General features: G+C 38.4%; 2 protein-coding genes and 1 long non-coding RNA gene across 3 annotated transcripts in view; 1 reads left to right on the top strand and 2 right to left on the bottom strand.

The window, feature by feature from the left end:
- LOC135476581 (NADPH--cytochrome P450 reductase-like) overlaps positions 1 to 4,480 on the bottom strand; it is a 25,651-nt gene extending 21,171 nt beyond the window's left edge. The window contains exon 1 of the mRNA XM_064756654.1: positions 4,417 to 4,480. The gene's annotated coding sequence lies outside the window, so the exon portion shown is untranslated. The remainder of the gene's footprint in view (positions 1 to 4,416) is intronic.
- On the top strand, positions 2,788 to 23,917 carry LOC135476583 (uncharacterized). Its single transcript, XR_010445117.1, has 3 exons — positions 2,788 to 3,007; positions 11,938 to 12,115; positions 23,735 to 23,917. It is a non-coding gene; the product is annotated as an uncharacterized LOC135476583 (long non-coding RNA).
- Positions 10,421 to 23,917, bottom strand: part of LOC135476582 (protein strawberry notch homolog 1-like) — a 35,335-nt gene continuing 21,838 nt past the window's right edge. The window contains exons 20-30 of the mRNA XM_064756655.1: positions 21,779 to 21,891; positions 20,916 to 20,987; positions 18,573 to 18,669; positions 17,609 to 17,683; positions 17,004 to 17,150; positions 16,136 to 16,230; positions 14,924 to 15,016; positions 14,245 to 14,391; positions 13,531 to 13,607; positions 11,955 to 12,151; positions 10,421 to 11,326 (exon numbers count right to left, since the gene is read on the bottom strand). Coding sequence (XP_064612725.1) covers positions 11,193 to 11,326; positions 11,955 to 12,151; positions 13,531 to 13,607; positions 14,245 to 14,391; positions 14,924 to 15,016; positions 16,136 to 16,230; positions 17,004 to 17,150; positions 17,609 to 17,683; positions 18,573 to 18,669; positions 20,916 to 20,987; positions 21,779 to 21,891 — 1,247 coding nt within the window. The 3' untranslated portion in view covers positions 10,421 to 11,192. The remainder of the gene's footprint in view (positions 11,327 to 11,954; positions 12,152 to 13,530; positions 13,608 to 14,244; positions 14,392 to 14,923; positions 15,017 to 16,135; positions 16,231 to 17,003; positions 17,151 to 17,608; positions 17,684 to 18,572; positions 18,670 to 20,915; positions 20,988 to 21,778; positions 21,892 to 23,917) is intronic.

The raw sequence follows: 23,917 nt of genomic DNA, 5'->3' as shown, positions 1-23,917 counted from the left end.
TATTTGTATATAATTGAGTGCTTTTAGAGTACACAAGAAATAACCACACAGTTCAATAGGAAAGATAAGTACCTGTAGACTATTGTTTTAGTGATTTACCATAAAGCTAAAATCGTACGTCTACATTTTGTTTTATTTTTTACTATGCTGACATGTATGCGATCCCAATATCAGGCAAATTAGCTCAATACAAGCGATATATTTCGGTTTACTAAACAGAAAGCCACAACCCTCTTTCCAAGTATTGGAGTGCGGACTGGTTAAAACAGAGGTCAAACGGGGTCAGATGTGACCCAATGGATCAAGGCATGACACCCTGTTCACATGGCTAGAATCAAAGACAGGTAAGGTGTTACTACTCCTAGTCTCCTTTGACCAGACACGTTACATTTTACCTTGTCTGCGCTCAGAGAGACATGTAAAGACAATCAGGGCAGAGCTAAGTGTGGTGAGGAATGAGCTTTGTGTCCGTATTATAATACTCACGCAGTGCCATTACCTAGTCTTTTTTATGCCCTTCTGCGATGGATTATGGAGATTGAAGTTGTGTTTGCAGATACATGTAGCAATGAAAGTATAATAATTGGCCGGCTGACTTCAAAACCTTAAGTAAGCCAGGTGACATTTCAAAATCACTGTTTCTCCACAGTTCTAACTGTTAATGCGACAACTAGATAGAGCTAATTTGTTTGATCGTAGAGGGTAGTGCTAAGGGTCTCCTATAGTACTTAACAATTTCGCAGTCATGTGATGACACAGAGTCATATGTAGTTACAGTCATCGGAGTGCATAAACGGTGTCTCCTTCTGATAGGGCGAAATCAATGCTGCTGGTACTGAAAAACTATACCAAAGACAGCAGACATGATACCCCACCCAGTCACATCATACTGACAAGGGGCAACCAGTCGTTTCCTTGCCCCAACCTCTCTGTGCAGGGTGCCTAGCAAGTCAGAAGGAAGTATGAAATCAAGAAGTTAACATTCAAGATTCCACCAGATACTGAGACAGAAATGAGTTGCAAGGATTGCGTTTGACTGCATGTTAATAGGTGGGGGTTGAAATCCACACCATGTTTTTTGAGAGGCAGGGGTGGATTCAGTAAAATTCTTTGTAGCACTGAGTCCATCTATATGGGCTCAAGTAAAATGTGCGCACATAGAGTTAACATGATTTACTTCTAAGGTTGAGTCTGTCAAGGTCTATTTTGATTTATTCATTTATTTATTTGATTGGTGTTTTACGCCGTACATAAGAATATTTCAATTATACGACGGCGGCCAGCATTATGGTGAGTGGAAACCGGGCACAGTCCAGGGGAAACCCACGACCATCCGCAGGTTGCTGACAGACCTTCCCACATACGGCCGGAGAGGAAGCCAGCATGAGCTGGACTTGAACTCACGGCGACTGCATTGGTGAGAGACTCCTGGGTCTTACGCTGCGCTAGCGCGCTAACAAACTGAGCCACGGAGGCCCCTTGTCTATTTTGAAAATCTGTAAGAAAAGGGAGATTTTAAGCTCAGGCTGCTGTCACATGGTAGAGTGACGTCAATTCATTGATGAACCAGCTCTTCAGATTGAACATCTCAGAAGGGGCTCGTTCAGTACAGAACCGGTAACGAAAGCATCCACCTTGCCTTAAAGTAGATCCCCAACACTGAGCTTTCCCATCTGCAGACAGATGGTTTGATGTTGAATCAAATTTCGATCGTTTAAACTTTTGACTTTTGACTGCAGCAGCACAACGCAGGATACTGTATAGTTACATACATGGCCTAAAAATGGCTCAGATTTATAAAATATGAACCAGATCTTGAAGCCTGCAAAATTTTTAAACTGGCATTTCTATATGTTACCAATCGTTGTTTCCATTCACTATAAGTCAAACCTTATTTATTTTTGTCGGCGATGGTTTTATAAAACATAAAAGATTACCTCGACTGTTAGTGTCACTAGTTTTGAGTGACAGACTGTTGTCGTCAGTGCAACTCACAATCGGCTGGCCGGAGTGCATGGATCTTAGTGTCACAGCCAATATCGCTCAGCTTGGTTATAAAAATTTATAGCCTGTTAACTGCGAAACCGTGTCAAATTTTCCACAGGCACTACCCTAATTTGGTGGATGTTCAATTCGAGTCAGATAAACCAGATAGGAGTGCTTTTGTGTCATCTACATGGCCGATATATGAGTGAAAATCAGTCATCGTATCGCTCAGTTGCTATGCTGTTTACACATTTTTCCAGGACCTAATAGGCACACAACTCCGGTAGCCTATTTTTCAAATTGTAAAACAGTTTTACTTATATTACTTTCAGGGTGCTAATTAAGAGATGCACATTAAGGGGTAATTACAGGTTAAGTCACATCATAGCTTCTGGAAAACCACACAGTTGGTAGGCCTAATGTAGGGATTCAACTTAGCCCCGAAAGTATCCCAACTCCTTTTCTTATATTGGCCTAGCGTTGTTGGAGTCGCGACGCTAACAGTATTAATTTTGTACTCAAAGAAGGTCCAGGCCGATTCTCTTTGTTATGGAACAACTCTCGTGCAACTAAAAGATACCAACCTAAAGACCTGCTTTCCATATTGCCACCATATGCCCCTACTCACTTTACAATGGATTTATTCCCCTATGAAGCAGGACATGCGCGTAGGCCTACATGTAGCTGCTCACCACTGCAGCCACAGCCAAAGAGCGTGTATTGTTGAAGCCTTAATGGTGATAATAAATCTATTCTAAGTCGAGTAGGGACATACGGTTGCAGTGCAGTGGCTGAGGAAAGTAGGTCTTTAGGCTGGTGTCTTCTACTTGGACGAGACTTGATCTGTAACACAGAGAACTGGCCTGGACCTGTATGAGTACAAAATTAATACTGTTAGCATTGAGACTCCAACGACGCTAGGCCAGTATAAGAAAAGGAGCTGGAGTCTTTCGGGGCTAGGATTCGGCTATGCTTTGCAGGGCTTTTCAATATACAGATTGCAATGCCAGCCATCTTTGAGGTAAGTTTGTGAATACTGGCCACTGTGTGCCCTTGCCAGCCAAGGGCCTCTCACAGTCTTATGAATTAAGAGGTGGTGTCTGGTTAGGAGCAGGAAGTGAGAGAGAGAGAGAGAGAGAGAGTAAACTTGGGGACAAAATCGCAAGCGTGACATGCTGCACTTCGTTTATGGCCGATCGCTTGACAGGGTTATTTAAAAAAACCGGAGGACATTTACGTAAACATTTGGTCGTGATCATAATTACTTATTACGAACAAGCTTGTTCGATTTTCGATCCGCTGCACTAATTCAGACGACATCGTCAACTATGTCACTCAGTTTACGTGAGTCACTGCGATGTTTAGTTTTGGCTGCACTGTAAGTTTGACACTCGGAGAGTCACCATCAAGCCGGCGTACAAAAAGTTGCATAATGGCAGGATCTAAAAGTTTGCATTTGTAACATACTCACTTCCATTAAAAATGCACTTAGTTTGTGTGAATATATTACAACTGTAAAAGAAGTTCAGAGGATGATGTGACACAAGCATAAGAAAAACTCGGTCAAGTAAAGGCAAAAAGTTCAACTGCACCGAGTTTTTTTCTTGATCATGTTAGGAAAGACCATGCGCGTGGGATAGGAGTTCCCCGCAGTGAAATAGGAGAAAATCTGGACGCTGCTCAGTGGTTTAGGAAAATATACGTGGCTATTCTGAAAAATAATTATCGAGGACGGCTTACTTACCAGTTAAACCTTTTTACCTCTTGTCGCTCCCGTATTTCTACTTCGCACGTCTGTGGTGAAAGGGGAAGCCCAAATCCCCCAGATATTGACCCTCCTATGATTTCGTCCTCAGTGACGTCACACATGTCACCGCGCATGACCATAAACAACTGCTACCTTTCGTCATACCACAAGCAGATGCTTTCCACTTACCGGTACACAGAAACTTTTAAATAACTTTTAGTTGATATACAATTACTACTTGAGAGTTTTCTGAAAGTATTCTTCTTGCAAAACGTATCCGTTGGCAAAGCCAAATGAACCACCAAGTTTCCAGTCAAACACGTGGCCTATATGCCCGGTTGAAGGCTCGAATCCCACTGCCCTTCGTCATTTTTTTTTTTTTTTAACCTTTAATAGGATCCCGATTTTATGTATGATGGCACCAAAACCACGCTGTGAGGAACATCAACTAACGCTTGTACATATATTTCCTAAAATCTGTTTACAATGCAACAAGCAAGTTTATAGTTTGCTTGTATCATATATTGCACTGAACACAGTCTTGATTAATTAGGCCTGATGATGAACTTAATAATTTGGTTTGTTTAAACCGATAATGAGTTACTAGTATGGCAGCGTGGACCATATAGTCTATGTATGTGAACTAAATAAACAACAGCCAATATAACTTGATTTTCACTCACCTGCCTTCTCTCTGTATAATGTGACGCTATACTGTACTTAGCCTAGTCCATGTGAACAAGGTCAAGCATAGAGTAGGCTTAATAACACAACAGCTAGGCAGTGTGCCTATATATAGGCATGTGTAGTTCCTTCAGCCACGTTGCCCTATATATTTGTCATCATTCTGACATCACAACAGACTGTGTTGACACAGCTTGATGAAATCCTAAGGTCAGCTTTCATGTGTTCATTGAGATGGGTTAAAGGATTTCAGGGTACAGTTCTAACTAATCTGGTTGACATAGTTATTTCTGCTGACCATTTTAGGTCTATCTAATTGATTGGTATTTTCACTGCAGAACTCTTAGTCAAATAACCCATATTTTTTTTTTATTGGACAGCAAGGGGAGAGAGGCAGATAGCACATATGAGCTATATGTCAGCTACATGAAATCTTGACATATCAAACCTCTTGCAACTCTTTTTTCCGCTAATAATTCTGCCAGATTGAAGTACTGTATTTCACCTGTAGTGAAGCATATTTTCAATTGACACATTTTGCTTGATCCTGATTGATTCATCCACTGTATACAACAACAACAGAGTGGGGGCGAGGAGGCGGGTTGTGTGAAATTTTATTAAATTCTAATCAGGAAAAAAGTTAAATATTGGCATCAAAAGTATCATTTTTTGTGCTTCTGATAATGCATTTCTACATACCAAACTTCAAGTAAAATACATTCCTCCCATAGATCACCACTTCAAACTTCAAAATATCGTGCATTTACAAGCCGAAAAGGGTAAAATTAAACTATATTTTTTAAACTATTTGTTTAACTGACATGATTTTATTTCTTGATTTTATTACTGATGGGTGATCTATCCTATGCAGTGTAACTTTTCTTCAGTCTAGGCCTACAATGGCTGTGAGTAGTTTAAGTCGATAGCACACATGCACACTGAATCCAAATCTGCAGACTTTCTGACTAAACAAAATGTGGACCCGAGTTGGATTTGAACTCGTGGCTTCTTCTTTCAGTGAGGGCTACATGTGAACTTGGGAGGTTATTAATACTAAATGCTCAGGATTATAAAAACTGTGTCTTTAACACAGATACAATTGCAATTTCCCTTTTTGTTCCATTGTTTAATGGCATACTTACGAATTTTTTTACTTTTTACTAACAGCCAGTATATTATGGACGGAAGAAATCACCACCCATAATATCAAGTTATACTGGTGAACTTTTCTACATGTTACATTATATTGGTGTAAGGCAAGTGGTCCCCGGCAAGACAGCATGACAGTATCGTAGACTGCTTGTTGCCATTACCAACATTATATTGGTGTAAGGCAAGTGGCCCCCGGCAAGACAGCATGACAGCATTGTAGACTGTTTGTTGCCATTACCAACATTATATTGGTGTTAGGCAAGTGGTCCCTGGCAAGACAGCATGACATTATCATAGTCTGTTTGTTGCCATTACGATTGATTTATTTACAACCAACAATAATATAAATGCACGAAGCAATTTTATATTGATATCTCTCAGTATTAAATAACGCGTTAACTCAAAAATCAAGGTAAGTATTCATTATTAATTGTGGCTTCAATATCCACTGGATTTTCACGTTTAAGGGCAGTAATTCAGGAGTTATGGCAGCGTGAAAACAGAGCTGTCGGTATTAACCTGTTCACAGCACTCAGTAAAGTGTCCACCATTAGCATCAAGAAGAGCGTGAACTGTAATTACCGACCACTCTGTTTTCACACTACCATAGCTCCTGGGTTATTGTTCTAAAATGTGAAAACTTGGTGGAAGTAGAAGCCACAACTGATAATGAATGCTTACTTTAAATATTGAGCTAACACGTTACTTAATACTGAGAGAAAACAATCTAAAATGGCTTTGTGCATTCATATTATTGATGAGTATATTTATTTATTTGAATACAAGACAATGACGTCCATCAGTTTTTCTTGGGACATGTCCATGACTGGGATTGAACCCACATCTAATGAGAGTTAGCAACTGGGAGCCACAATCAGCTCCCCAACCTTCATACCACATTCACTGTAGAAACTAGAACCAAAAGTTATTAAATTATTAATATTTCTTTATTTCATCAACAATTCATAAATAATACAAAACATTATGACTTACGATCAGGTCGTCTCTTGTAGGACAGAAGTTTACTTACTGTCACAGTTGAATTACACATACTAATGGTTTCAAAGAGATCATGGACTGATGCATGGAAAAATAAAGCTGGTAACAAACTTGTGATTAATAGATTTACAACAATGCTGATTACCTCCCTTGAATTTCTGCAACGGCTAACTTGTTCTCAGAAAATAGAACTAGCTTTCCTACCCATCTCCAGAAATCCTTTCTAACATAACTTGGGATACATGGAAATTGTTATCAAAGCCCTGTGGCTATTTTGGACATTTCTGATCTGATAAAAAAAGGAAAAAAAAAACGCACATTAAACTAACAGCCAGACTAGCACAAGCTTTAACCTACTGGTTAAATTAATGCGAAATATTAGTTTTAATTACTTCACGCATTCAAATATAATTTCCCAAAATGTAGGTATGAGTTTTAATTGAAGATGAAATACACATTTCTTTCTTGCCACACTTGTTTCCAAAACTTTTTTCCGTAAGACCTGATATCTTTGGACGCAGCGCCATAAAACATTGCCCAGATAGAAAACAAAAATTTTAGATTCCATCAAGCTGTGGGATTGATCAACTAAACACACAAAGAGCTATCCAGAAGTGTGAACTAAACAATTATACAGGTAGAACAGCCATGTCAGTAATTAAATTAGTCCAATACAGCCTATAAAACATACTTCATAATTTTTGACAATTTTTGTGTAAATGTTGAAAATTATAAAATACCGTATTAGTCTAGCTGTGTTGGACTGTAATAATATACAGGTGTACCCGATGTGCATGCAGTTTCAATTTAGTTCTTATTCAAAACATACACTGAAACAGACAGATTAGAAACCTAAGTTTGCTAGTTTAACATGGCCATCGAAACAGAAAGTGATAAAGACACTATACATACGACTGAAGCTATGGAATGTACAGAACTTCTTCATCATCACTTATTGTCACAAATAGAAGGTAAGACAGAGCATTTCTTTAAACTTTGTGTAGAAAGCTAACAGAGTACTTTACACCGCTTATGATTTGTGGCAAATAAAAGCAGAGTGTATGAAAAAAAAGTCCAAAAAAAATCCCCCAAAACAGTCAAAAAAAACAAAAAACAATTGAAGTCCAAAAAAGAATAAAGAAGGAAATCAACACAAATTCTGGTCTTGTTAAATGACAGAAAAATTCACATACATGTACATAATCTGTGGCCTAATGGATTCAAAGACTTAAACTGTAATTAATGACAGGTGTGATTTTTTATCCAACTGGTTGACTACATGACAGGGGTTTCAGGATGGCTTGTACAATTTCATGTTCATTATGCATTTCAAAAATCATATAATTGAACGTACAATTTTCAAAACAATGAACAGAACAAATTAATACAGTGGAAAACCAATTCTGAAGAAGACGATCTATATATACAGGTATGGAACAGAGGTCAACATCAAAAGGCTGAATCTTGATTGACTGAAGAAAGATAATCTTCAGCCCACGGCTGGGGTTGAACCATCATTTGAAGTCAGGTTAAAGTCAGGTTGGAGTCCTGACTGAAGGTTGGAATTCTAATTCCCACTGTATACTTCGTCACAAGAAACAAGTCCCAATAAATGATTTACCAATACAGACATTCATTCCCAGAACAGTAAAATAGGGCTAGTTTTGTTAATGTAATTCCTTCAGATCTTCACCACGAGCTTGTAATATTTTTGCATAAGCCTCGATGTAGTTAAGGCACTAATTTCCCTATTAACCACTAAATTATCAGTTTTCACTTTCCTTGATTGACAGAATTGTGAAAAGGGGATAATTTTCATTATAACACTACAGACTTGATCAATACTACGTACACATTGTGCTTATGGAAAAAAAATTAGCTCGTCAGAAGAACAAAAAAAAAAAAGAAAACTTCATAAAAAAAAAAAAACGGTTTGTGCTCAGAATATTAACAAGGCTAACAGAATACTGAGCAATCTACCGAAGCTGTTTTGTTCAAAAAGAATGTACACGAAAGAAAACAAAACAAAATAAATATACACAAATTACATATACACAAGAAGACGCGGGAATTATTAACTACAAAGACAAAGGGTGACAAGTAAATGAGATAACAGTAATACAACAACAGATACATTCATCATGAAACACTGGCTAAAAAAGAAGGGCAAGATGAAAATACACAGAAATTGCCAAATGAAAAAAGTACAAGGACAAAATGAAGCAATGATTAAATACGTACAAACAAGGACAGCTTGGAAGCAATTAATTCAAAATGCAAGAACTTTATGGAAAACATGATAAATACATATCCACAAACCTGATGGAAAATACATGTATGGCAAGATGACCCCAAGATGACCTCCACCCCCCCCCCCCCCCCCCCAAATAATAAACAATAATATTACAGGATGTAACTGATGAAAGTGAAAAAAAAAAAACCCCTCCAAAAACTATGTCTTAATTGCTATTGTCTTCAGGATGAAGGAATGATTCAGCTCAAGGACTAGATGGAGCTGGACTTTGAGCTGGTGTGACACTATGGTTGATCTAGTTTACATTAAATGTCTTTAGTTCAAATACATTTCACATTAAATGAGAAAACAGAGTGACCGGATCTGCTTCATCACAAAGTGTGTGCGTGCGTGTGTTTGTGTGGTAATTTGGGGTGGGGTTGAGGGTGTGGGAGGGGGATGGGGGTGGAGGGCAGGTTCTCCTAAGTGCCCTCCATTTGTAAGGGAAGACAAATGTAGTGGGTGATCTATGAAGGGAAGCAACTCCTGTAACAGGCAATAACCTCACAAAATAATACAAGTACACTATGACACTGTATACTTGTAAATAATAAATTCTGGTATCAAGCTTCATGAGAAAACAAGTCATGGGTGTGTAATGATATATTTTTCAAGGGGTGTCTTAATTGATGATGTTTATCTGAAAGTTTGTCATTCAGGCAGAAAAGAAAAGGAAAATAAACCAAATGTCATCAGTGAAAATCATAGGTACGGTAGCTAGTTTGAGCTGATCAATCTGTCAAAAGTTCAGCTTTTTATTTTTACCATGAAATATGAGGGCAAGAGTTAATTTCTGCCTCTGACATGTAACATTTATTGAACGATACAACATGAACAAGATGTACATTTACTATCTCATCAAAGACTTCAAAAATAGACAAAATACCTTGTTGGTCTATTCCTTTGAACAACAGCTTTCCTTTCACTCAAATAAACAAAATATTTCTATTTACACAGAACTCTGATCACCAATGAAAGACATCTGGGTGAAAAAATAGCACAGTTTGTGAAGGTCATAAAGTTTTCAAGGTCAAACAGTTCTCGAAGTCAACAGCTTGTCTAGTCACAATGTCAAAAGGTCACGTGCCAAGGATTGTCCACCATTTTGTTGTTAATGGATTCAGCAGCTTCCTATCAACCGTCTTCGTGAAATTTTCTACTTCTGTGGGAAAAAAAATTATACAAACATCCATTCAATTTGAAACACTGTGCAGAGACAAAATGAAACAAACTACAAAAAGATATCAACACAAGAGCTGTTCCAGTGTCTAGCTGTTCATAAATCTCCTTTACCCAATCCAAATGAATCAAGGATCCACAGTAATTTCATCTCGCACCAAAAATGTTCCCATTGTCAACATCTCACAAACACTTATTCCTAAATCCCCAGCCTGAATTTGATCATTTCCCAGTTTTCAATATCATTCAATGGAAAACCGGAGTAGGCCTGGTCTGCCGAAAACATATCTTCCTTTTCATGAATATTCTCTTTTTTCATACCCATTTCATTGTACCTTCTGCAACTCCGACAACATAAGTGCACTTTAAGTTCGGCTGTGCTCTTTTTTTTCTTTTTTTTGCAAAAAAAAAAAAAAAAAAAATCCAGTCAATAAATGACGGTTCACTTGTCATCCATTCCTTTAACAGTGCTGTAGTCTGAGCCTTCACACAGGACTGTCTGTTTCAATCCAATCAGTTTAACAGGGTTCCTAGACTTGTCATCCACCATTAACCTAATGGTAAATTTATATGTGACATTTCGGAAAGGGATTGGCACTTAAAGGAATGTAAAGGAATACCAATATGGCGTTGCCACCACTTTGGTCTGACATGTTACCTATCATAGGACTAAACACTCGCAATCTCAAACAGGAAAGGCATTTGCAATCCACCAAATCCCTTAAGATTCCAAAAACAGCGAACACAGCTAGAGCTTAACATACAACAACGAACTTTTTGCTGATGGAAGAAACTTCTTGCTGACAGAAAATACATCTTGCTCACATAAGCAACTCTGTCAAGAAAATTCTCAGCAAAGCAGTAAAACAGGATTGGCACTGTGCCAACCAATTTCAACCAGAGGTATACATAACGGTGGTGTTGTTGTTACTATCACATCTGATTGCAAGATCTCTCAAAATTTCTCTAGTCAAACAGCTGATCGTTTTCGGCAGACCCATTGCAATTTGTCTGTTAGATCATGACGAGTCACAAGAAAGAGGCCCATTTTCTGCATGTTCTCAACATGATGTTGCCATGGTGACTACTGTTGCTGTTGTTGCTGCTGTTGTTGTTGTAAGACACATTGGTCAGGCATTTCCCTCTTCCAGGTCATAAGAAGGTGGGCATACTGAGAGCCTCCATTTCTTGTCGGGTTGTTGTATGTGTCTCTGTCTGGGTCTTGGTGCTTCCTTCTGACAACACGTTGATAAGCGCAGGCACACAGTTGCTTGGAATGAGACTCCCTGGAATCAAAAACCAAAAAATCTCAACACTTGGATACAATCTGGTTAGTTTCTTGGTATTAAAAAAGTGGCTATACATGCAGTCTTAAAGACTTAATCATACCTGTTGACACTCCTATCTTTCTGAACATGGATTCCGTCCACTACTTCCCAAGCTGCTACTGTTTCTGCTTGGAAGTCAGCTAGGCTGGTACTTTCTGAGAAGCAGTAAGGCGAATTGGAATTTCAGGAGTCTCATGCTGGACTGGACGGTGCATGGTGAGTGATCTGGCAAACTAAAGTGGGTCAGTTTGCTAGAGCCCCAACCTCATCTCGCCAACACCTGCTGAACTCCCAAGATTCCTCAAATGTTGATTCTGCTTAGTGTTTGTGGACAACTTGTCAGGGAATTGTAAAATATCTAACAGTTTCTGGGCAAATGTTTTCTGTATAAGAGTTATTCATTTGTCAGTCAGGTGCTGGAGGAATACACATGTGGTTATATCTCACTCAATAACTGCAGGAATCAAATTTTCTTGACTAATTCAAATAATTCTTCTCAGAATGAACAGCTGAATATAAAATCTGAAATTTATTAAACATTCTAATTCTTCTTTCCCTACTGTCCACAGGACATTTTTGTACATACCCACAATTCTCTGCCCATCTTCTGTGCGCAGTCGTATGATCTGCATCTTTGAGCTGGACCCTCCAGGCATTGCTGCCAGTACACTCTCGACCTTTCCCCATACACTGAGGACAGAGCCGGCCAGTACGTGGTACTCCCGCGTCCTCAGTCCAATCTCACAGGTCAGTCCCATGCTTGTACGCTTACAGTTCCCCTTCCTGTCAAACACCACATAAATGTTTGAAACATGGCTACTCAAAGTCTTATTAAGTTAACTAAATGCTTTCTGCTGATATTCGCATTTTCAAATGAATTGTAAACAACTGTTATGTTTACATAAATTAAAGATGATAACCAAGTTGCTCAAGGTAAACACTACTCAAATAAACTTTGTGCCAGAATGTACGTTAGGATAAAATGAGTGAGTGAGTGAGTGCTTGGGGTTTAACGTCGTACTTAACAATTTTTCAGTTATATGACGACAAAGGAATCTTTAGAGTGCATGTAATGTGCCTCCTTGTTGCAGGACGGATTTCCACCGCTCTTTTGTCTTGTGCTACTTCACTGAAACACCTTACTGAAGGCAAGTAAGCCGCCCCGCCTGAGCCATTATACTGATACGGGTCAGCCAGTTGTTGCACTATCCCCTTCATGCTGAACGCCAAGAAAGGAAGTTACAACTTCCTCTTTTAAGGTCTGAGGTGTGACTTGATCCTGGATCTACTGCTCTACCAGTAGGATACAATGACATAGATCCAAAACATATGGTGTCTGAACTATAGAATATATCCTATACTGCATGAGTCAAAACATATGGTGTCTGAATTATAGAATATGTCCTATACTGCATGAGTCAAAACATATGGTGTCTAAACTACAGAATATATCCTTTACTGCATTAGTCAAAACATATGGTGTCTGAACTACAGAATATATCCTATACTGCACGAGTCAAAACATATGGTGTCTGAACTACAGAATATATCCTTTACTGCACGAGTCAAAACATATGGTGTCTGAACTACAGAATATATCCTATACTGCACGAGTCAAAACATATGGTGTCTGAACTACAGAATATATCCTATACTGCACGAGTCAAAACATATGGTGTCTGAACTACAGAATATATCCTATACTGCACGAGTCAAAACACATGGTGTCTGAACTACAGAATATATCCTATACTGCACGAGTCAAAACACATGGTGTCTGAACTACAGAATATATCCTATACTGCACGAGTCAAAACATATGGTGTCTGAACAACAGAATATATCCTATACTGCACGAGTCAAAACATATGGTGTCTGAACTACAGAATATATCCTATACTGCAAGAGTGAAAACATATGGTGTCTGAACTACAGAATATATCCTATACTGCAAGAGTGAAAACATATGGTGTCTGAACTACAGAATATATCCTATACTGCAAGAGTGAAAACATATGGTGTCTGAACTACAGAATATATCCTATACTGCATGAGTCAAAATTTATGGTTTCTGAGCTATAGAATATATCCTATACTGCATGAGTCAAAATTTATGATATTTTTTATTCTATAAAATCTGGCAATGCTGACTGAGTACTGACCAGTACGCATGGCTGCACATGGTGGTAGAGTGTTGGTACTGGTCATTCCACCACACCTCCGCATCGTCAGGCAACACCTGCAATTAGCAAACACAGATCTTATTGGGGTTCAAGTAGTGATTTATGACACACTCAAGAATATTTCATTTACACAACCACAGTCAGTGTTATTTTGGGAGGAAACCGAGCTGGGGAAACCCATGACCATCTGTGGATTCCTGACAGGAATTCTCACATATGACCAGGGAGGAAGACGGCATGAACTGGACCTGAACTCGCGTTTGCCTCAGATGAACTTAAACATAACCCTAGAAAGTTGCTTTTTGCTTTCCACAGCTCAACTCTGCCTCAAATACTACAATTCTTCAACCATTTGGCATGTTTGCTGGGTGTTTATTCAAGCATATTTTGAGGAAATTATTCTGTGTTGACTAATAAAGTTTTTCCTTTTTGTGAAGCCCTGAAACTGGGCAATCCAACTTATGTAGTTATGCTTCCAAAATTAACCCTAAAATGTCCATAACTTGCACTGAATGTTGCTCTTTGATATGCCAAATGGTTGGGGAATTCGGGGACATTCGAGATGAAATTCAAATTTAACGAGTCTCTGCTATCAGAGAAGCTAAACATACCAGATTTATTTTTTCTTCTTTTAATGAAGTTATACAGGAAAAGGGAACCTGATTTCAAAATTTTCTATTAACAATACCTCACCTTTCTATATTTGCTTTTGATTTCTGTTAGAGACTCCATCCTGGGCTGTAGTCCAGTGTTAGGACGGTATATTCTGTACAATCGCTCTTTTTTCCTGGAGCCTTTCTCTGCTACTGCCAACATGGCTGTTCTCTTCCCATTTCGCATCTGCAAAACAATTAACCACATGAGTGTAACAATCTCAATACCGCACACAGATAAGGTTCTTCATTTCTTGAGGTCTCCTTAAATGCTTTTGTCAACATTTTATGAGAATGTTTTTTGTCTGTGTTTTACACGCTAACAATATTCAGATATTGCAGATGTGGCCTTAAACCATAATCATTCATTCATTCAAAGAGGGTGAACGATGTTGGCGATGTCCCCGTCAACATTTATTTATCTGATCACTGCTTAACGTTGTACTCCAGAATTTATATGATAGTAAACAGTTTTATAGGTGGAGGAGATCAAAGTGCCTATGGTAAACCACAGACCTTTGACAAGTTACTGACAAACTTTCCAATGGGGGACAAACATGCATGCCATATTGTTGCAAGAAAAGTTGTCTTCAGGGAACATCAGAATATGCAAATGGCCAATTAAAAAGGAAATGTCACAAAATGTCACAGAATTTTTTTTTTTTTTTTTTTTTGTCAGCTAGGAGACATTTAAGTTCTCCATAACCTTTGACCCTTACCTGTGTGGAGATGTAGAAACCATCTTCGCTGCCAGAAAACTCCCCCCAGAGCCCCATGGCTGAGAGCCAGGAGAGACCACGCTCCACGCACACCTGTCACAGACATAGTAGACCTCAGACAAGGGATACAACTTAAACCATGGATAGGAGACTCAAACAAAAGGAAACAGCATACTTTTTAACTTCTTTTAAATACAATGTGTTCAGTATTACTAACTTTTTTTTAATAATTAGATTTCGAACATTTTGTTCATAAAAATTCCAAAGTGACTGACTTGCCACAAATGCCACTACTCATTAGTTAATTCCGTTAATTACATCATATATAATTCATGCTAATTTGAATTTTAATCACATTTGTATCAAATACATCAAATGCACTGATGTTATCAACACCTGTTTGCACGTTGTGGACCATTTTCACCTCTCATTAATCCATTCATTTACTTTGTCTTTTAATTCCATGGCAGGCATTACAATGTAGCAATCCTCTGCAGTTTTACTGCAACAGTTTTTCACCTACGTACATATTATATCTTCCGACACAAAGTTTTACCTCACTATAACCACGAATGAAATATTCGAACCTACATTTATGTACTACAACCTGTTTCTTTCTTCATCAAAATATTATGAAGAGATGACCTGCATCTGTTACAATTATGTCTTCCTCCGCTTACTTAGTATTATTTGCATTTGTATATACGTTATATCTGTTACAAACTGGGACAAAGGAAGACAAGTGTTCATAATTCGTCCTTGATATCACCAACAGTTTGAAGCCGAAAAAGGAACATTTTCTTTCAAGATGTTCAGTACTCAGCACAGTCCCATGACGTCGCAATACATTTATACTAAACGCAAGAATGTCATGCAACGATGTAACGCTACAATGTAGCGCAACAATGAAACAGGGCATCCTAGAGCACATTTTGTACAACATCACCTTACATACAACTTTCTGTTGGCCAATAGCTAACAAAACACGTTGTGATACATAAAACCATATTAGACAATGTGAACAATGAATAGAATAGTACGCAATGAGGGTTGAATACCATAAATATTTTTCTCATGGAAGGTGGAAATAATAACCCAGTCCAAGTATCCCATCTCATCATTTTCACCCTTTATTTGAAAAATATTTACACTATTCGACCTTCAATATCCTCCATACAATATTTACACTACTGTGCGACCATATATACTCACTGTGTAGAGTTCTGTTTTAGCTGTTCCCTGAACTGCATTCCCCATGAACTTCTTGGTCTCCACTTTTTGTACACATTCACTGCCTGAGCCTAGGTCTGTGGACCAATTCATTTATTAACATACTGTGTATGTAAATCTTTCCTTAGCTGATCAATAATTTATTGTTTATTTATTTCAATGCTGTTTAAAGCTGAAGTGAAGTATTTTTCACGTGTACAATGGCACTCAGGTTTTACAGGTAGAGAAAACAGCAGCACGTGTAATAAACCACCAACCTGGGGCAAGTTTTTGACAAATCGTCTTACATTCAAGGTACAGATACATTCATTTATTTATTTGACTGGTGTTTCATGCCATACTCAAGAATATTTTACTTATACGATGGCCGCCAGCATTATGATTTGAGGAAACTGGGCAGAGCCCGGGGGAAACCCATCACCATCCGCAAGTTGCTGGCAGACCGGTACAGATACATGTATGCAGATTGCATTGCTGGCAAACAAGAGGCATTCCATAAACACTTAACAGAACATGTGGCCACCAAGTGTTGTTGACACCTTACTGTTATCAAGGCCTCACAAATGGTGAGTGCAAGGAATCCAAAAATTTACCTTTCCAAGGTCTGAATTGAACTCTCACCATGTGTGCCTTCTGGCTAGGAGTCATGCACCTTACTTACTGAGCTACATCCTGCTCCCCCTTCGGACATTAATGACTAACTGAATCAGATCACAGAACCATTTACAGGAGTTCTCACTACCATTCATATTCTGAGAGAAAATACTAAAGCAATGCATATTATTTCACTAAAATCTTCTCATCCAAGATAATAAATGGCTCAATCTGTCACACAATTCAACACGCTTACCAAGAATTCCCATGTCCCATCGTCCAGACCTCTTGGCATCGAGAACAATGAACGTCAAGGTTTCAGAGAAATATTTGAACAGTGCATTTTGGAGTGCGACAGGCATGCCTAATATTCGGTTTAAGAACTTGCTGATGTTGTTGTAGTCTGAAATCAAAGTGAAAGAACAGATGTGTTTTTTTGTCTTAAATGGGAAGTGGGACTATTTTTAGGAAATAAAAATTATTGCTAACTTTATATTCACAAACTGGAGAGTGAATATGAAGACCCTTAGAAGACTTTCAGCAGCAGAAATACATCAAAAGATTTCTCTTGTAAATTTGTTACTGCAGAGATGTATTGAACTATCACAATGTCACAGTTAAGGAAATATTGTAAAGAAAAAAAATTGGGGGGATGGTGCAGTTTCTATTCAGTCACAATTTCTGTTAACTGGCACAATAAGGGAGTAAAACCTGTTTCACTGAAAAAGTTATATTTCACTCAAAATCATTTTGAACATGGAAAAAACCAACTCTGGAGTGAAACCAATGTCGAATGATTGAAAAAAAAAAAAAAAAAGAGAGAATCCTCTTTAAAAACATCAATTTAACAAACTCACTCACCTTTCTCTAGAACAGGTATTTTAATTTTGTCATCCATGCTGACGAGTCCCACCCCTATTAACCCCCTCTGAGCATCTGTGGAAGAAAACCAAACATATTGGGGGAGAACAAAGGTATTTCACCAAAAGTATAGCGTTTTTGATTTTTTTTTTTTTTTTTGATTGGTGTTTTATGCCATACTCAAGAATATTTCACTTATACGACAGCGGCCAGCATTATGGTGGGTGGAAACCGGGCACAGCCCAGGGGAAACCCACGATCATTCGTAGGTTGCTGGAAGACCTTCCCACTTACGGCCGGAGAGGAAGCCAGCATGAGCTGGACTTGAACTCACAGCGATCGCATTGGTGAGAGGCTCCTGGGTTATTACACTGCGCTAGCGCGCTAACCGACTGAGCCACGGAGGTCCCTAGCATCTTTGAAGTGACATATTTTTCTTCATTCTGATTAATCCACCTTATAGGGACACTGAAGATTTTTTGGTGAAGATTGATTCATTCCTTAACAGAAAAAGGGGCCTCCGTGGCTCAGCTGGTTAGCACGCTAGCACAGCGTGATGACCCAGGAGTCTCTCACCAATGGGGTCGCTGTGAGTTCAAGTCCAGCCCATGCTGGCTTCCTCTCCGGTCATAAGTGAGAAGGTCTCGCAGCAACCTGCAGATGGTCGTGGGTTTCCCCTCGGGCTCTGCCCGGTTTCCTCCCACCATAATGCTGGCCGCTGTCGTATAAGTGAAATATTCTTCAGTACGGCGTCAAACACCAATCAAATAAATAAATCTTAACAGAAAAATTTAAGTGCTGGCATCAAAGGTGTCGTTTCAAGGCATTTATGTGTTTTTAAGTATGCACTACGATACCGAGTTATGGGTCAGACACTGGTTGTAAATTCATTAGTCAAACCAATCACAACCACAAAGTGAAACTGTTCCTATATATAATACTTGAAAGGAGTTTGCAAACTGACCTTCAAAGAAGTTGCCCTCATATTCCGGGAGGGCAACAAGGGGAGATTCCAGTCCCATGACAGATTTCATCACAGCTTCCAGTGCCGTCCTGCCATACTGTAACAATCAGGAGATTTTTTCATATTATACCGTGTATACGTAGCACATCACATACAATTCCTGTGCATGGTATATAGATAGAATTCACAATCCCATTGAAACAGATATCCCAAGCAAGATTGACGTCCTCTTCCTAGGTCTTGGTAGAATTACTACCATACTATGGATGTAGAAAATCAGGGTACCTAGACAGAATTTGCCCTAGCAGCAACCTGCATATGGTCGTGGGTTTACCCCCGGGCTCTGCCCGGTCTCCACCCACCATAATGCTGGCGGCTGTCGTATAAGTGAAATATTCTTGAGTTTGACGTAAAACACCAATCAAACAAATAAATAGAATGTACCCATGTGTCGCATGCCGTACTGGAGAACAGAAAGTGGTGCCCAGTGAACTTCATGAATGACCACATGAATAGTTGCCGCCTGAAACAATGAAAGCTGTGGAATCTTGAAAATTTCCGTTCCAAGAATGTTACTAGAACAGTCAGGGCCTAATCTGGCCTCAGAAGGGCAGGGGGTTGAACCACCGGTGAAGGGCACCTCATTGTTGAATATTTTGATTCTCATACATTTTTAAGGGACTCGGTTCCTATGGTTGACCTCCACCCAACATGCACACCACAACATGTACCTAGCCCGAAAATTCAGTCTAAGGATGACCTGTATTTACTGATATGTGGAGAACTCTGCCATCTCGGATGACATGTGCATCTGATCATCACATTGTATCATAGCTACCCCAGGCCATCATTAACAGGTTGTTTGTTGCAGGTAACAAACCCTGTTTTTAGAAGTCGAGTTGGGTCAGTCCGAATTTTTTTTTTTTGAAAGTAAACTAAAAGTAATTCCTGGCACACATAATCTGAATGCCAGTTGAATTATCGCAGGTCCAATTTTCGTCACCTGCTTCAGGGCATACATTTTCGATTTTAAATGCTCTTTAAAAACTTTGTTGTTTTCATAACCAAGTTCTTTCGCACTGAACTCAACTATTCCTTCTTGATTCTGGGTCAGTAAATTTACGAACTTTAAACCTAAACAACTGAAAAGTATTCACTGCTTTCGCCACTGTGACGAAGGGACACCAATTTGCTTTCGCCACACAGAAATTACATTCACCAAAACTAATGTGGCGAATGGCTAGCCATGCCTAGCGACTAAAAGTAGATGGTCCAAGTCTTATAATGAATTCGGGCTGTTTCGTGTTTTTATTTTTCTTTTTCGATGCCAAGGGCACTTTGAGGGAACAGCAGCGTCCGGTAATCGGATGCTGAGAAGGGCTGGATTAGGCCCTGGCAGGGCGATGAGGGGGATGTTGGTGAGATCTATTTTCAGAAATCTGTCAGAGAAAATCTATTCAGTGAGCACAAAGTCAGACTGGGGTAGTAAAAATCCTCATCACAGTTATTAACAACTTTATTTTTAATTAAAATAAGTTAATCCAGAAATAAATGGATAATTATTTATTTATCTGAAATGCCATTGTACGACACTGCTCTTAAAAGCTTTCCCAAGTACGCAGAGGTTACGAAATCCATTTAAATGTGAAACTGCAGTAAATAAATATGAAAAGTATAAAACTGCAGTAAAGTTTATGATTGGTTTACGGGCAAGGGGGCCTTTTGGCAGCGGCAAGAAAAAGGTTTTAGCTAAGTGAGCTGGCAAGGGCCCAGAATTACTTGCTTTGTTCAGACTTTGTTACAAATAATGACATCAAAATTTCATTATATTCTTGTAGATCATGTTCAGATCGCACATTTCATTTTTCATCATACTGAGACATTACGAACCTAGTTGTAAATGTTACACAACACAAGATGTATGTTGATGATGACTAATGTGCTCAATTTTCCAGATTCTGACAGTTCTATTGATTTTAGAATGGTGTTTGGTCTTCCTACTACAAAAATGTCAGTTTCAGCACCAAAAGTAATGTTTTATGACATTTATTAGCCATGCTGGTTTTAATTTTAGGTCCTTTAGGGTACATTCCAGAAGTTCTTTGGATACCTACAGAATGTTTCATTTATTTTTTTGATTGGTGTTTTATTTCACTTATATGACAGCGGCCAGTACATTGGGGGGAGGAAACCCAAGGCCATCCACAGGTATGAGAAGGGTGATGATGATAATGATGATGATGACAATGATGATGATGAGACCGATGATGATGATGATGATAACGATGGTGATGTTGTTGATAACGATGGTGATGAGAATGATGATGAAGAGAAGGTTCTCACTTTGTTGTCAAAATTAAACCGGCTGAGATCCCGGGTTTCTGTGGCTCTCCTGTCACCATGGGTCAAGGCACCCTGAAACAACAATAACAACAACACAATGTCACTGCTACATAAAAAACCCCCAATAAATATCTGTGTCATCCTAAATGCACAATTACACCAAACATAGACAAGATTTACAAGATCTCTGCATGGCTACTCCACCTGTCGGCTAAAGAGTTCCCAAAGAATCTTGTTACTTATTTCTTTATTTATCTGATTGGTGTTTTACTCCATGCTCAAGAGTATTTCACAAAAGAGCAGCCCGCATCATTTTGAGAGGAAACCAGGCAGAGGCCAGGGGAAACCCATGACCATTCACAGGTTGTTGGCAGAACTTCCCACGTACGGCCAGAGAGGAAGCCAGCATGAGCTGGACTTGAACTCACAGCTACTGCATTGGGAGAGGCTTTTGGGTCATGGGGCCGTGCTAATCCCCTCAGCCAAAGAGGCCACATGTTGTTACTTATAAATTTCTACGTAAGATTTCCCTCTCAAGACTCTCACTCTTGGGTTTGACTGGTTTCTATTCTGTAGTTTTTAAGTTACCAGTTGTTTGTTTTGTTTCTTTCAGACAACAGATTTAACGGACACCTTTGACTTGCTTCACTTTTTGTTTTTAATCACATAACAGATGTAACCAGTTCCATCTTTAATGATTTTAATCACTATTTTTCTTTATCACGAAAAAGATGTCAGCAGAGTATCACTAAATGATTCTACAATTATCATTTTTTTTCTTCTCTCATAATTTTACTTCTCACTTTTTTTTTTGAACACATCACAACAGATTTGAGTAGATTATCTCCCCTGCTTTTACTGACCAGACTTTCCAACCGTTTGGCCACAGTGGAGGCAAACCGTCTCTCTCCCGCTAACTCTGAGATCAGGAACACGTACTCTGGAGCGCTGACTTGGTTAGACCGATGAGTACGACCTGAACAATGAAGGCAATCACAAAATACATTAACACATTTATTTACAAAATATTATATAAATTTGTTTTCTACTCTAAATGAAAAATATAATAGAGTGTAGCCTTGCTTTAGGGACAGGTTCCTAGGCACGTTATAGGCTACTTCACACTACAACGAAATTACCTTGAGATCCAGTATAAATGGCTACAGTCATGATTTTGACACTTTATCAAATGCCTTCTTATTGTTAATTTACTGTAAACCTGTCACAATGAGCAAAATATGTTCTTCATTGCTGACGAAGACCACACCAACGCGGAAGTAATTCTGCAACAAGGTCACACGTGTGTAAAGAAAATGTAACCAGTTGCAATCTCTTCCATTATTCAAAGAAAAATCCATCTCTCTTTGCTTATACTCACGTATATATTCAAAAGCTTAAGCTAAAACATCAAATAACACATGGGTCACACACCAACAGCGGGAAATGAAACAAATGATGTCACATTATTTACATATATTTTTAGGTGAAAAACGTTTTATTTGTTTGAAGTTTCAGCTGTTCTCACATAAAAGTACACCACAGTGTTTTGGGGGACAAGATTTGGGTCGTGTTATATCCGACTGCCCGCTAAATCCAAGCATTTATAGCGAGGCTACAATGTACTCCCATAAGCTTTCCAACACTGACTTAAGGAATTTTGGGGGAAAATTTATTGTCTATTTAACTTTGATTTTATCCTGTACTCTACATTTTTCCCCTAACTTATATAGGTTAATGACCCAAAAAAAAGAAGTTCCCTAAAGTTGCTGTTCCTAAAGTTTCCAACATCTTTTATGATTCCTGATTGCAAACATTTGTCTGTTACCATGTGAGCTTATATGTGTCACACTGTAATATCATTACCATTAATCCATGTATATACTCTATTATATATGTCACACTGTAATATCATTACCACTTATCCATGTATATACTTATCCATGTATATACTCTATTATATATGTCACACTGTAATATCATTACCATTAATAAATGTAAATACTCTATTATATATGTCACGCTGTAATATCATTACCATTAATCCATGTAAATACTCTATTATATATGTCACACTGTAATATCATTACCATTAATCCATGTATATACTCTATTATATATGTCACACTGTAATATCATTACCACGTATCCATGTATACACTCTATTATATATGTCACACTGTAATATTACCATTTATCCATGTATATACTCTATTATATATGTCACACTGTCATATCATTACCATTAATTCATGTATATACTCTATTATATATGTCACACTGTAATATCATTACCATTAATCCATGTATATACTCTATTATATATGTCACACTGTAATACCATTACCACTTATCCATGTATATACTCTATAATATATGTCACACTGTAATATCATTACCACTAATCCATGTAAATACTCTATTATACAGGGTGTCCCAGAAGTCATGCACCATCCTGATTTTCATTTTTTTTTTTCTGTGTTTCAGATTTAATACTGATTTTAATTTTTTTTCTCACTTTCAGAGTTAATTATGGCTAATAAACTAACAGTACAAGAAAGAGTTGAATTCGTTTTTATGTTTGGAAGAAATGGGGCAACACACCACTCTGTAGCTCAAGCGTTCAACCTCAACCTGGATGGTGTGCGACTTCTGGGACACCCTGTATATTATTCTACTTTTCATGGGATAGAACAAGCTCTTGTGAGCTTTATTCCTGCCAAATGTATCACTCATGTATACTTATGTACTTAATTTAAGGTCTATGGTGAATAAAAGATGAAACGAAATAATACAACAGTGGTAATGATTTCTGTGTGGAGGAAACCACTGCTCTTTGCTAGGTACCTTGCGAACACTCTGACTAGAAACCACAGGCAAACCAGTGAGAGCAAGATTTGAGAAAGCAAAAAGATTACTCTTCCTTTTGCACTCCACTGGCAGGCAACAAGGATATCTGGCACAGAGTGCTAAGAAATCATGGAATACAAAAATAGCAACTAACA

This window comes from Liolophura sinensis, chromosome 10 (genome assembly GCF_032854445.1).
Source record: "Liolophura sinensis isolate JHLJ2023 chromosome 10, CUHK_Ljap_v2, whole genome shotgun sequence".
In the NCBI taxonomy this organism is placed as follows: domain Eukaryota; kingdom Metazoa; phylum Mollusca; class Polyplacophora; order Chitonida; family Chitonidae; genus Liolophura; species Liolophura sinensis.
The sequence above is the reverse complement of the archived record's forward strand: the minus strand, read 5'-3'. Positions and strand labels throughout refer to the sequence as shown.